At 35.8% G+C, this 15,735-nt stretch overlaps 1 protein-coding gene across 5 annotated transcripts in view; it reads right to left on the bottom strand.

The window, feature by feature from the left end:
- Positions 1-15,735, bottom strand: part of Xrcc4 (X-ray repair cross complementing 4) — a 203,300-nt gene that overhangs the window by 60,361 nt on the left and 127,204 nt on the right. For all 5 annotated transcript variants that reach the window (XR_001229116.1, XM_013349636.1, XM_013349637.2 and 2 more), the window contains one exon: positions 12,585-12,732. Coding sequence is in view for 4 of the 5 variants with exons in the window: in XM_013349636.1 (XP_013205090.1) it covers positions 12,585-12,732 (148 nt within the window). In the remaining variant the exon portion in view is untranslated. The remainder of the gene's footprint in view (positions 1-12,584; positions 12,733-15,735) is intronic.

Genomic DNA, 15,735 nt, shown 5'->3' with positions numbered 1-15,735 from the left:
CAAGTCAGTACATATGATATTTTTCTTTCTGGGTCTGGGTTACCTCAGTCAATATGATGTTCTCTAGATCCATCCATTTCCCCCCAAAAAGCAAGATATCATTATTTTATCCCACTGTTTGGTGCTCCATTGTGTAAATGTACCACCTTTTCCTTATCCATTTTTCAGTCAAGAGGCATTTAGGTTGTTTCCAGGTTCTTGCTATCACAAAAAAAATGCTGCTATGAACATAGCTGAGCACATGTTCTTGTGGCATGATTGAGCATCCTTTGGAAATATACCCAAAAGTGGTATTGCTGGGTCATGAGGTAGGTTGTTTCCTAATTTTCTGATGCATTGGAAAATCAGATCCTGTTTTCCAACCATCTAATTAGTCTGCGTCTTTTCATTTGGGGGGAGATCATTAATAATGATGGTATTCTTAAGCAGAGTTTATTCATCCCTCTTACTTTTCTTGCTATGGTGGGGTTTCCCCCTTTTTTGGTTAACTCTTCTGTGATTTTTTTTATTCCTTGTGTAGAAATAGAGATAGCTACATGGATTTGCATGTTGTCCTTGTAAAGAGACCATGAAAATCTTTCTTATCATTACAATTTTAGTAATAGGCTGCTAAACTGAGCACTTTTAGGTAGATTTCTAAGCGAACAAAGATAATTTGCTTAGGGAAAGAGCATGTCAACCAAACTACTTTCAAAAACAGATGATGCTTCATCTGTCTAGGGTTGTATGGAGACAACAATGTGAAGTATCTCTGTTTCTGTTCATTCAAAATCAGATTCACATTTCTATACCTTCTATTTAAATTCTTCCTGGATTCCTTCTAGTGTGTATTCTATTCATCACTGTCAATCAGTAGTTTTCTTCAGCCAATGTATTGCTTAGAGATGTAGGTATACAAGTTGTTCAAATGATAGAAACATATACACAGAAAGACTATTTACTTGTAACTCAGAAAGAAGAACACAGATCCCTAATGAATTTATTTTAAAAGACATCCAAATGTGTCAGTGCTTTTTAATTTGAACTCATGCATTAATATGGGGGGTATTACAGGAGCTACTCCCAGAAGGACTTATAAACATTAAATGTATATTTTAAAATACCCTTGATGATCTACTGAAGTATATTATCTTAAGGTTTCATTAAAATAGAAATTAAAACACATTTTCCTGATCATTTCAAAGGCATGCTTTCAAAGGCCAGAAGACTGTGGTTAATACTGCATACAATAAAATAAATGAATATTCTGTCCTTCTTAAACAATTAAAATGCTAAAAAAATCTCCCAGGCAAACTTTAAATTATAACTCCTGATGATACTGGCAAATGCAGGATAATAAATAGGAGAAATCTTACTTTTGGAGTTTCAGGCACAATTAATAAATCATCCCTGAAGTGACCTGGCCATAGGCAGTGTACTCTGGAACAAGGCCAGGGGCCACTAATGAAAACATGCAGCAGGGAAAGAGAGAGCCATAGTCTCAACAGCTAGGTCAACACACGGGAAAGCTAATAAAAACTACCTTGTTTTAAAACCACCACAGTGTTTACTTTTGCCAGTAACATAAACATTATGATAAAATTAAAGTTGTATAATAAAGAAGTTTGTTTTGATGACCTACGGAAATATAAAGCAATAACTCAACTGTATTTTCCTAATTTGACAGTAAAGGAGTTTAAAATTCAGATATGCCAAATTGTAAGAATTAGATTTCTTTGTATGACATTCTCTATATAAATATATATGCAAATATTTCAAATAGTTTGAGTTTCAACTTCAAAAATCCATATATTATTAACAAATTTAGGAATTAAATATAAACACAGAAGTATGTGAAACATTTGGAATTGTCATATGCCAATTCCCCTTTCTCTCTGTTATTACATAATTTATATGTGTGCATATGTAGAGCAAATGTTATCAATTTTTAAAATATATCCTTTATTTTAAAACATTAAAACATGTTGACTTAATCTAACATTAGACTTAAAAGAGAAGAAAAATATTTGTTGAATTAACAGAAACAAAGACAATTCTCATTTCCACAAGAAGTATAAGAAAAGGAATTTTTCGTGGTCTAAGCATTTCAAAATTACCCTTGCCTTTCGAGGAAAAGATGCACATGATGCAGCCAACAGGCCTGGGAAGATAGTGTTCTGAAAAGTGAAGTGCTAGGACTCTCTCTCCTCACCCTAAAGTCACATAGCTGTTACAACCCAACCCCTGAACTCACAGGGTTTGCAGTTACGTTCCACTGTGTTAATACAGTGGTTTGAAGCAAACAACTGAACTTCACTGAAGTTCAACTTTATTCAGTTATTTTACAAATATGTATGAAAATGTAGCTCCACTGATCAGAGTTGCAATGAAAAAATACATTTAAAAAAAAGGCGGTGGCGGGGAAGAGACAGAAATCTTTAATAAATAAATAAATAATTAATAAAATTCTCAATTAATATACTTAACACAATACTTGACACACAGGAATTAAATCAAAATTAATATGATAATATAACTCTTTTGGAATATTCTTTTACACTGTGTGAAGATGTGTCATTGTGATTGGTTTAATAAAAAGCTAATCAGCTAATAGCTTGGCAGGAGGTACAGTGGGTCTGCCAGACAAAGAGAGCACAGGGAGGAAGAAAAGGGGAGTTGCCTGCCAGGTGCAGAAGAAACAGGATGGGCAGTACAGAGTAAAGGTAGCTGAGCCACTTCAATTAAAAATATAGGTTGATTTAACTTATAAGAACTAGTCAGGTAAAAGCCGAAGCTAAGGCCGAGCTTTCATTATTAACAAGTCTCCATGTCATTTTTTTGTGAGTTGGCACCCCACCCACCAAAATCCATCTAAACATAACAGTGGCTAAAAATATGGTCCTTAGGATAGATAAGATGAATCTATCCTAAAACATAGAACCAGAAAATTATTAAAAGAGCAAATAGTGTAACTTATTTAGATCTGAGCTTTCTGATCTATTAAATGTGCACAGATAATAATGTAACACACATATGAATCATTTTTCCATCTTTCTATATATAAGGTTTATTGTTATGCAGACATAAAACGTGAAAATGATAAATTTAATAACTTTCACAACATTTACAAGAATTTTGATGGTAATCTGGAAAGACAAGATTAATATTTAGGATATTAGGAACACTAAAGCAACAGGAAACAAATATTGTTTACTGAAAAGGGCTGAAGTTAAGAAGAGGTAAATGACAAAATTCCAATAAGTATTTGAGAAAAGAAAATGGAGTAACATACCAGAAAAATGGGGAAACTGACTCAGGAAGATCAAAGCCAATCTGGGTTTCACATGAAGACATTTTCACAGCACACACACATAATACACACATCACACACATACAGCCTGGGTAACACATGGGGGCACTTTTACAGTACACACACACACACACACACACACACAACACACACACACATAGAGGTGTGCATGCACACACAGACAGCCTGGGTAAACATGAAAATACTTTCACAGCACACACACACACAGCCTGGGTAAAACATAGAGACACTTTCACAGTATACACACACATACACACACACACATGCCTGTGCACAGACACACGTGTGTGCATACACACAATTGAAGACAATTTCACAGTATACACACACATGCATGCACATGTGTTCACATGCACAAACATACACATACACACATGCACAAGTATGTATACATATAAAGCTCTTTAATATTGAAACACAAAAGGTTTTAATAATGAGATATTATCTGTCTATTAAAATCATTTGCCTATAACCAAAATGAGCAGATTATGAAAAGCACCGAGCAAACACTACTCATGAAGTCAAAAGAGTTAAGAGTCTTTGAAAGAATTCTGACAAACATAACACAACACTAACAAGTTTATTTCCCTGATGTAATAATTTTGCTTTTGGGACAATACCTAAGAAAATAACCAATTTATAAAAATTATACTGCATAGTATATTAAAATAAATACAAAGCTTTTCCCCCAAATGCAAAAATACATACATTCCAATAGAAGATTGGTTAAAGAAATAAGAAAACATTTATAGAGTGAAATGTCAAATTTTGTTGAAAATATCTACTGAAATGAAAATTTTACATGCATTTGTATTTAGGAATAGGTTCTATCATACATGCTGTGAGCCTAGTTTTGCAAACCAAATACAGATGGGGGAGAGCAAAGATACAGAGCTGCTGCTACAGTGTTCCTGCTGCTCATGTCCACGTGGAGGAGAATGCGAGAGACTCAGCTCTCATCCTTGCTCGCTTTATTTCCTGATTATTTTGAATGATCATGTATAACTTCTATAATGAGAAAACAAGTAAAAATGAAGCTCATTTTGTTCTGGGCAGTGGAGTCACATGCCTTTAATCCCAGCACTCAGGAGGCAGAGGCAAATGGATCTCTGTGAGTTTGAGGCCAGCCTGGTCTACAGAGAGAGTTCCAGGACAGGCAAGGCTGTTAAAAAGAAACCCTGTCTTGAAAAAGAAAAAAAAAGCCCATTTTGCTAGAAACAAATGGATTGATACTAACTTTCTCTTGTATATTTTTCCCAACTAGACCCTTACGTTTTAAAAGTTATGTCTAATACTGATGGATCAGTGGATGAAGAGCTTGCTACACAACTGAGCAGACCTGAGCTGAGATGCCTTGAATACATGTATATCCTGATGTGGAAGCTGTGTCTGTAATCCAAGGGTGCCCTCAGAGATATGGGCAAACAGAAGTGTGCCCAAAAGCTTGCAGACCAATTAATTAGCTTGACATACAGTGAAAACACAGTCTGCGGTTAGACCCAAACACAGTCTTACTTTAGAGTGTAACCATTTCCCGTTCACTATGCACCTGGAACACTTAAATGAGGACAACTCAGAAGACATAACTCACACTCCTTCGAGGAGAAACATCTGTAAAGTTCTAATATTATTTATTATTTTGGAAAGCATGTTTGAACATTTTTAGAAGACATCTACCACACAAAAAGCTAAATCATTCCCATGAGATTCTGCCTGAAATATTGGAATCCTACACATACTTTATTTGTAGCCTGTAGAAACAAATAAGGTCTTCAGACCACATTCTAAAGGATATGCAAGAGTTTGTTTATATTTTAGTGGTGCCTTAGTGATTTGTCCTACAGCTGCAGATGAGGTGATGCTGACTGTTTTCACATGTGTCCTGTCACTCAGAAGATGATGACCTTATTACTCCCAACAAAGGCCATCAATGTGGTAAGCAAACACCTTCCTAAGTTGTACAGAGAATATGAGGAGATGCTACAGGCATACTAGAGTGTTCTTTTGTAATACACTGTCATGCTTAACATTATAAGTATGTTTGAAATTTCTTCATATTATAAAATTACTGTCATTTAAAACAAATTAGAGTCTATATCCCAAATGAGTACTAAAGAGAATACTATTCCTTGTGTTGTTACTATTTCCCTCCTGTCTCCATTTTGTAGGGTGTAATAGAGAAGAAATGCTTGGTAATACTGTGCTAAAGAACATTTGGAAGTTCAAAGTCAAATAAATGATCTACTGTGGAGTTTCTCTGAAAATGTTCTCTGTAAATGTCTGGTTTTTAAATATGGAGTATAAAGAGTCAATGGTGACCCATCGTCTCCCACCATAGCTGGAGGGAGGGCCCTAGCTGGAGTACAAACTTTCACTCCCGTCTTTAGCATGAATGGTGTCATATGAATATGTACTGACATCACTATCATCAAAGTCCAGGAAATGCTTGTCCTTCTTCCCTGTATCTCTCCCATGCAGCACTCAGTCCATATCTACTAGGCTTCGCCTGGCCAGAGTAGACACTTAGTTACATTTTGACAAGTGCTTATGGAATTTGCATATTTCCATGTGTGATTTCCCTTCCTGATTGTCAATAATAGTAGTATGGAAGCAATTAGATGTGGTTCTATTCTCGGAGTTTTCATTTTTCTCATAAAAACTACTTTGAGAGAAAGAAGTTTTCATTTATAAAAGTTTTTATGAATAAGTAACCCCACATTAGTTTATATGTAATCCTAATCTCTTTAGATAAAATAGCTTTGTGAGAGGGTGAGAAGCAGAGCAATTGAAAGCAGAAAAGCAGAATTTCTACATGGTAAAAGCAGATAAACACCTGAAAAAGCATTAATTATAGCATTTACAGTATTGATTTGCTGGTTTTATTATTTGTCTGAGAATCCAAATAAGACATGGAAATTGCCCCAGTTTAGCTAAATAATGAACATATTCATCAGTTTCTTAAAATGAGCCAGAACTTCAGGACATGCCAATAGATTGCTATGAAAAGACTTCCACTTACTTCTATTAACAGAGTTGTATATGTTTGCATTTGGAAGAAATAAAAGAGTTCTTATTTTAAAAATAATTTGTGTGGAAAAATTCTTTCTTAGGTATTCTGATTTATAATAGAGTAAGGGTTCATTAAGATTTTAAGATGAAGCATGGCAGTGGTGGCACAAGTTTTTAATCCCAGCACTCAGGAGACAGAGGCAGGTGGATATCCATGAGTTTGAGACCAGCCTGGTCTACAAGAGCTAGTTCCAGAACAGCCAGGGCAACACAAAAAAACCTTGCCTCAAAAAACCAAAATAAATGAATAAATAAACAAACAAATAAATGAATTTTAAGATGAGTGGCTGGCGTGAAGGTTCAGTGGTTAATAGTATTTGTTGCTCTTAAAGAATATTTAGTTTCAGTTCTCAGCCCCCATGGTGGCTCACAACCATCTGACCCTCCAGTTCAGATGATCTAAAGCACTCTTTTGACTTCCATGGGCACTGGACATATACATGTAGGCAATGCATTCAGAGATATAAGCAAAACACTCATAAAATAAGTGAATTATTAAAAATTAAAAGTAAAAAAAACCTTGAAAGATAGATGCCAAATAAAGCTAGAATACAATGTTACTTCATTTACTTATTTCACCATTAAAATTTCATAGAAAGTAATTTTATAATGCTCTTGTACGCTCTCAGTATTGTGCTTGGTGGCATTATCAAAGCATACGTATTCAACAGTATTTCACAGCTTCTGTAGACTTTGCTGGTGACTCATTTTGATGAACATACAGGATAAAAAGGCTGACAAGTCTACAATCGCAGCCCTGTGGGATGCAATAGCAGAGAGGAAGGGCTGCACAGCACATGGTTACCTTGAATAGTAACTGAGAGCTAAGGATGAATGACAGCGAGGGAGGATGCTCCTGAAGCACAACCATGCTGTTTGCGTTAGTCACACTTATTTCTGAATAAATATGTACCAATAAACAGCAGATTTAACAATTCAGAATAATACTAGAAGCAGTAAGTAATTAGCAATCTAAAAATATTCCTGAGAAAAAGCATTTACTAGAAAGAAACAACATGACAGTATAAATCTGCACCTCTGGACTGCTAATTCATGCTAAATTAAGCTCTTATTCATTCATGTAAGCATCTAGTAACCTTTGGTATGTTTTCAATTTTTACTTTACTGTGTTTCAAAAATTGAAAGCTACATCATTGCAAATTCGAGATCACATAATGTAAGAAGTTTAAAACAAAACAGACCAGAGAGAAGGGTATAATAACTTGACACATAAATTATTAGATCAGATCACAAATATATAATAGTGACCCACATATCAGAATTTTCTTCCCAGTTTGATAATTGATGTTTTAAAAGATTTTTAATTGATTTTTTTTAAATACAGCTTTCCTCCATTCTTCCCCAGCCAAATCTATAGATACCCTCAACTTCCCTACTCATCAAACTTCATGCTCAACAAAAAATTAACAAACATAAAACGAAAATAAAAACAAAAAAGTTAAAGTAAAATCTAACGAGACAAAACTTACTAAAACAAGACAAGGAACAGAACTAAAGGCATCTGTGTTGATGGTTGGCTTCGACCATGGCATTTCTGACTCTCCTGCAAGGCATAGCTTACATATGGGTAGATCATTGCGGTTCATTACTGGGATTGGAGCTTGGAGAAACTAATGATTAATTTTCTTCTCTGTATGCAATGCAAAGTACCTTCCAAAACCATAAAGGGAAAGTAAAGATGAAGTCTTAGTTGGTCTACAGCTCAATTTCCCAATTTTGGATGGCATAAGTAAGTTATGGCTTCAGAAACAGGGACTTACCATCCAGTATGAAAAAAGAGTAAAGGGATGGAGCTGAACTAGAAGGAAATGCAGAAAGGGGCCACATGGGAAAACTAGGGGTAACTGGGTCTGTACCAAGAGGAGCAGGTTCCTAGAAAATAAAAGTGGTGTGGGAGAGGCCCCTGCAGGAGACTGCAGCAGGTCAAAGAGTTCAGTCTGGAGAGACTGAAGTCCAGAACAGGAAGAACACAAAGGTTCCCTAGCAGAGTGGCAGCCTACTGTGGCAGCTTTGGGTACTTGGTGGAATGTTGTTCTGCAGGTCCTCCCAGTCACAAAAGAATAGAGATGGGACAGAAGAAAGGCACAAAAGGGACAATGTGGAAGAACTAGGGGGGCCTTGGCATGTACCAAGATGCTAGGTCTCAAAGGTATGGAAGTGAGAAGGAAGGAATAATTTGATATGTCTTAACAAGAGTTATGGAGCAGTGTCAACAGGCAGAAAAAAACTGAAGAGAGAATTGCTTTATAATATTGTGGATGCTCATATATTGGAGGAAAGGCAGAGTTCCTAACAAGGTTACATGCCCACCATGCTCTGTCCTCAGAGCAGCAGCCACCGGGATCTTAGACCATCTGCCTTGCTCTCTGCTATCGCATGAACACCTCTGAGCATGTCCTTCCAGCCTATACCGGGGTTGAGTACTGTTATTTCCCCCTACTTCATTGTTTGACTCCTCTTTTCCCTTCAGCTTATAGATCAAATGATGATTCTTCAAGCTGAACCCTCTGTGGTGTTTCTGATAAATTCTGAAGGTCTTTATCCTAGGATAATTACCGCTTTGCATTCTGTCATATAGATGAAGTTATACGGAATAAAGGAAGGTGAATACTTTGCACAGCAATGTCAGTGGACAGTCGGTGGCCACCACATAATGAACGTCAGCAACTGAGGCTATGAGACCATCATGGGAGACACAGAGGATATAATCTTCTAAGGGATTGACCCAAATATTTAAATTCCAAATGGGTTAAAACTGATATCTTTTCCTCTTTCACCCATCTTCGAGCTAGTATGTCATTTAGGCCAGACTGACATTGCGCTCACTATGTAGCCAACAAAGAGGCAGACCTTGAATTTGTATTCTTTAGCTTCCATTTTCTAGAGTAGTGACTACAGGGTTTATCATTACACCAAAGTGCTTAGGACTGAACCCTAAGCTTTGGCCATGCTAGATAAGCACTAAACAAACTATATATTTTACTCTGAATGATACTGCAACTGAATATCCTTGTAAATAAACCAAAGCAAATATTTTATCTACTTTTGTAAACTTTACAAAAAGGTTATACCTTCCTCAGTACAATAAACTGAACCAGAATATCAAAGTAATTACATAAAATATAGTGACCCATTAATGCTGTATTAATAGTAAAATGCTTTAAAACATTAACCGTCCATTTGCTTGGGAAGCTAAGGTTGATGGTAATAACCAAAATGATATATACATTGTTAATAAGAATTTGTTAAGAAATTGTTTAAGAATTTAAAAAAGAGGGGGTAATCATCAATATTTAGTCACGTTCTCGTTATCTCCCACCCATCCCACTTGGTCCCATCTTATTCTACTTTTCTTGTTGTTGTTGATGCTTTTTATTTCATTTCCTGCTAAGAATGTATTTTTGTTTCTTAGAAGCTTCTTTTTCTAGAGAAATAATTGGAAACATAGAACAAGTATTTAAATTTTGTACGTGCTCTAAAATTTCAGCATGTATATTCAAAATAAAAAGACATTCTAAAGTACAAAAAAAACCCCAAAATTCATACATTCATATCTTCCTTCAGTTGGGTGATAAAAAAGGAATTTTAAAGCAGGGTGTAGGAGACTCAACCTCTGACTGACACATGCTAAACTACATTGCCTTTCACCCTCAGAATTCTTACACATGCTTTTCAGTCTTACATAGGAATAGCCTGACAGATGGTCCTAAAAGGACTGGCATACAAACCAAAAAAGATGATATGGTCTATGCCAGTTTTTTTAAAAAAATTTTGAGACACGGTTTTGCTGTAGTTTTGCAGTGTGGGAAAACTAACAGAATTATTTTAAACCATAAGGAAATGTTATAATGCGAATTTTTTTAAAGAAACAAAAGCACATTACTTTTTTTGTTTGTTTGTTTGTTTGTTTTTCGAGACAGAGTTTCTCTGTGGCTTTGGAGCCTGTCCTGGAACTTGCTCTGTAGACCAGGCTGGTCTCGAACTAAGCACATTACTTTTATTTAAAAGCTTTTATAAGATTAGTCAAGATTCAGAACAAAAATTCTTTTACCTGTCTACCTTGCATATATCCCAAGCTTGTTTTAGCAACACATACACTGGGAATGCTAGTATTTTAGAATATCCCATTTAGTTATCAAATGCACTGGAAAGAGGTGACACTATTCTACCACATAATTCAATACATTTCCTTCCTTACAGCATAAGATTTTCATCAGACAAAACAATAAGACCAAAAACAGTAAAAGATATTGGTTAAATATTTCTGTTTTTGACCCTTCTGGATCCTTAAGATTTCCTATAAGCTGGGCACATAACTGATACCCATGAGTTACATTTGCTGATTGGCTAAATGAAAGGGAGAATTCTCTGAGTTTTTCTGATTATTGGTAATTTATTCTTGGCAATAACTATCTATATAAGTAGCATATTAATTCTAATATAATTTAGAAATAATTCTTCTTTGTTCTGTAAAGGAATAATATGCTTTGAATTACACAACCTCCCTCAAATGGTTAAGAGCTGAGAACTAAACTCAGACAAAGCTAGAAGAGCAGGAGTTGAGTGCAGATTTGTATTTTACATACGCTGTCTGGACACACATACTATACACAATGGATCCTGTATGATGAACACAAATATCAGGTCAACGGAAGAAATAAATAATAAATGTGTGAATTATTTTTATCTATATGTTTTTTGTTTTTTTGGGGGGAGGCACAGGATCTCATTCTATAGCTAGTTGACCTTGCACTAACTGCATCACAAGGCTGATCTTGAACCACTATCTCCAGCCACAAAAGCACCAGGATTATAGACTCAGAGAGTAGTTACATAAATATGAAATACTTATTTATGCTAGAAATGTTAAAAAATGCTGCTGGAATCTTGTCAGACTCCTGAGACATGGCTTCTGCCTCCCCTCACATTCTCATTGCTTACAGAATTCTAAAGCATTGTGGTATCCAGATCACTTTACACTTTTAAACTTTTTGAGCATATCAAGAGTGCTAGATCCATATTCTTGTTTATGTAAACTACATATGGCATCTTAAAAATTAACACTAAAATATTCATAAGTATTTCAAGGTTACACAAATCATGCTGACAATATGAGGAACATAACTTTTTTAATTTTTGAGATTATAACATAATTACGACATTTCTCCCTTCCTTCTCCTCCCTCCAAACCTGTCCATGTACCACTACCCACTCTCCTTCAAATTCATATCCTTTTTTTCATTAATAGAATAAATAATCTCCTTAAGAAACATAAATATTTCCAAACAGACAGACAAAATGCTTGTGACAATACTGTTTTGTGCATTTGTAAATGTTTGATGGCTGACTTGATTGAAAGCAGTTCAAGTTTCATTTGCTTCTGCATTTTATCAACTATGACACATTAATCTAATGATGTAAAGAAAACTCAGCTTCATACAGGTAAGGACTTGAAGAAGGGAGGAACACATGGAGACCCAAGGAAGGACCTTGAGAGCTCCAGGTGTTCTCGTCCCACATTCTGCAGAGATATAACACCACCACCATCTTCTCAATTAACCACAACTTGTAAGAAAAGGAAATAAGTATATATGTATATATATACTTATATATATATATATATATACACATAATACATATAAGCCACACATTCATTAAGAATTCAAATAGTAATACTATATAAATATCTATTATTTTGTTAAAATGAAATATTTTACTTTAAATTCATTACAATTAAATTAGAATATAAATTCAAGTTTGAAACCAAGAGTAAAAATAAAACATGTAATTCCAAAGTTTGATACAAGTAAACAGAAGATTAGAAAGAGGGAGTTACGGGGTGGGGTGGGGAGGACAAGCATAACTGGACAGAGTGACTAATTTGAATGTGATCTGAGTATCCTTTAAGCAATAAAATAGATTGAAATGCTTAACTGAAAACAAGATGCATTCTAATATTTTTAGTATCCTATATGCCAATTCTAATTAAACTGTGAAAAGCACAAAGAAAACTTTTCTTAGTTTAAATTTTTGGAAATCACGGCATCAATATTCTTAGAAATTAATCAAATACCAGAGAAAACATATGTGTCACTTTATAATATCCCACATTACACATTTTAAGCTCTAATATTTGAGAATGTCTTATAGGAAGATGTAGTCCTGCATCAGACAGAACACTTACTTTTCCTTCTCCTGCAGCTGCTGTTCCTGTGGAGCTATTTTAGGTTCTGTCCCAAGATTCTTCTGCATGTGATGTCGTCTCTTTCTGCTTGGTGCAATGTCAGTGACATCGGGACTTGAAAACAGGGAATCGTGTTCACAAAGAGTGGCTAAAACAAAATGCAATGCAATGTAATTAGTTATGCATTTTATTTCTATTAAATATTAAATTGCTCCCTCAACAATGACATATGTAGCACAAAGAAAATATAGCAAAACTATTCTCTCAAACCTTTATGCACACTTGATGTGCAGCAGGAAGATGGGGTCCAGTATGAAAACCTAGCATGAGAATTATCAACAGTGCCTACTAACCTGGTTGAAGTAGTCTCTGTCTATCTGCGGCAGACACAGTCACAAAGAGCATAACAAATGTACTAAAGGAACAGTATGAAGCAACTTAACCTGCAAGGTGCAAAGGGAAGCGCAGCAATGTTAGGTAACAAAAATTACAAACTTCAAAATCAGATGCCCTTATTGAAAATGGAATTTGAAGTGGCTAAAATAGGAAAACCTCAAGGTGATCTGTAATTGTTACGCAGAGGAAACAATCGAAACACACTAGGTTTATCTTGTATTTTCTATTAATCTTGTTCGGAAAAATCTTAAGGGGACTAACGATACCTTCTTGTTAACCAATCATGAACTGTTCCACGAAAATCCATGTCTTTATAACAAAGGGGTGTTTGGGGGCTACAACGACATCAAAAAGATTTGAGCTTTCAATATGTGTTCTGAGTATAAACACATGACCTCATGTCTCGTTTAAGCTTAGCAGAAAAAAAATCTGATTCATAATTATGGAGGAATTTAAACACTATCCAGGCACTTACTGAGAGGTACTGTGAAGGCCCAGTCCCTTCCCATAAACAGTAGCTGGCTCAATGAGAACAAGAAGTCAGCAACCTCCATTTCTAAAGGTAACTCTCTCCTCAAGTGAACACTGCCCCGAGGACTGTGTGAAAATGTCTTACCCGAACCCCTAACTGGGTTTAAAACAGTTATTTATTTTTGAGAAAGAGTCTCACTATATAGCCATGGCGAGCCTTGAACTTGCTATGTAGAACGAGCCTGGCCTCAAATTCACAAAGAAGTCTGTGCCTTAGCTTTCCCCTGTCCTGGGATTGAAGTTACACACCACACCACTATACCTAGCTGGATAGTCAATTTGAAAAACTGTGGGAAACCAATACAGTCATAGCCCACAGCTTCTCTTTTAGAGGAGGTATGATGCAGAGTAGGCTGATTATGACGACATGGTGTTTGAGATTAATGGAGCCACAACTTTTACTTGTGTTGTAAATATAGACCTAGCAAAAACAATGACAGAACTGTACAGGTTCTGAACTTATGTCCAGAACTTAGTTGGCTTCCTAAGCAAACACTATTAATTTTAGTGTTAATTTTTATATAATTTTGCTGGTAAAGAGGCATGCAAACATATATCCAGGCAAACATATTTTACTTTTCAAAGCTTTAAGTCAATTGATTCTACAAGATTCTATGTAGATAATTTTACTCATTCCTAAAATATGCTGAAATAGAGAAGAGTAATTAAAAAGAAAACAAGATTTTTTCCCCTGAAAATGTTAAAGCTCAATTATTTGCTACCTTTTATTAAGCTATGAGACAACTAATGAAGATAAATATCATGAATATGAGCAAACATAGTGTAAATGTTGTAAGTAGATGATATTTCAACTATATATAGAAAGATTTGAAAAACAGACAAATATTATATTCAATGCTTTGGAGGAAAAAAATTAACTTTTAGTAAAATGGTAAGATACATGTTTTTAAAGTTACATTTCTAATATTCATTTTAAAACTGTAAATGATGACTTAAAATTATGGTTAGAAGTTCAATAAGAGATCTTATATATACATGTAACATTACACAGATTTAGCAGTGTGTATGTGTATGCATATAATAAGAATTAATGAAAAAGAAGCCATGGATTTGAAAGAATGCAAGGAGGGATTCAGGGAAAGATTTGGAGGGAGGAAAAGGAAGCAAGAAATATTGTAAATGTATTATAATCTCTAAAATCAAAAGAAATATAAACTAGATTGATGAAAATTGCATATAGAGTCCTATGCAGCTTTAAATGTGAAGGAGATATACAGACACACTGAGACACTTAAGATGCTCCTCATCATTTTATATGTAAGTATCTAAACACAGAAGGTCTATTTATGCTTGGAGATGGTTTTCTTTTTCTTTTTAGGCTAGGACTTCGAGTGATGCTGTGTCCCACTCTGACCTCTAGACAGAGCAACTGTTTGACAACAGGAAGAGTCACATTCCAACTTCAGGAATCTATACAATTAGTATTTGACTGGTACTCCTAAATGGACAGGAAACTTGAAGTCTCATCAGTCTTGTAAGATTAGTCCCCATCATCTCATAGGGAGTGGCACTATTAGGAGGTACGGCTTTGTAGGAGTGGGTATGGCAATGTTGGGAAAAGTATCACTGTGTGTGTTGTGGGGGAGAGGGGTGCTTTGAGGTATCCTATGCTCATGATACTGCCCAATTTTTCAGTTGAGTTCCTCTCCCCTTCAAGCCAAGATGTAGCCATCAAAATATTTACTTGCATGCCACCATGTTCCTCACCATGATGATAATGGTCTGAATCTCTAAACTGTAAGCTGTTAGGAGCCAATTTCCTCCTAAAATCATTACAGGAACCATCACCCTGGGGAGTCTGCAGAGAAGCCCACACCCCTAATTGTGTTAGGAATCGTTCTATTGACAGAGCTACCCCACACCCAAATTGGCTGTTAATGGAGAGCTATCTGTTAGTGGAACCCACCCCACATTCCAAACTATCTAGGGAACTAGGTGTGTCAACTCGTGACTTCTTGGCCTACAGTGACCTGACCGAAGATAACCTCCTGCCTACGTGACCAACACGGACCACATGACCAACGTGAACCACGCGGCAAGAGCCCAGGCCCCTGTGCCCATCCCTCAACTCCTTACCCTATATAAGTTGTACCCCATCTCTAATAAACAGAGGCTCTGACAAACCTAGCATGGCCTTCTTCCTCTCTCTCAGCCCATATCTTACAGATAGTGCCTCTCCGGGACCCTGGAATAACTGAACTGC

The sequence above is a fragment of the Microtus ochrogaster genome, chromosome 19, assembly GCF_000317375.1.
Source record: "Microtus ochrogaster isolate Prairie Vole_2 chromosome 19, MicOch1.0, whole genome shotgun sequence".
In the NCBI taxonomy this organism is placed as follows: domain Eukaryota; kingdom Metazoa; phylum Chordata; class Mammalia; order Rodentia; family Cricetidae; genus Microtus; species Microtus ochrogaster.
This window is presented reverse-complemented; position numbering and strand designations above follow the sequence as displayed.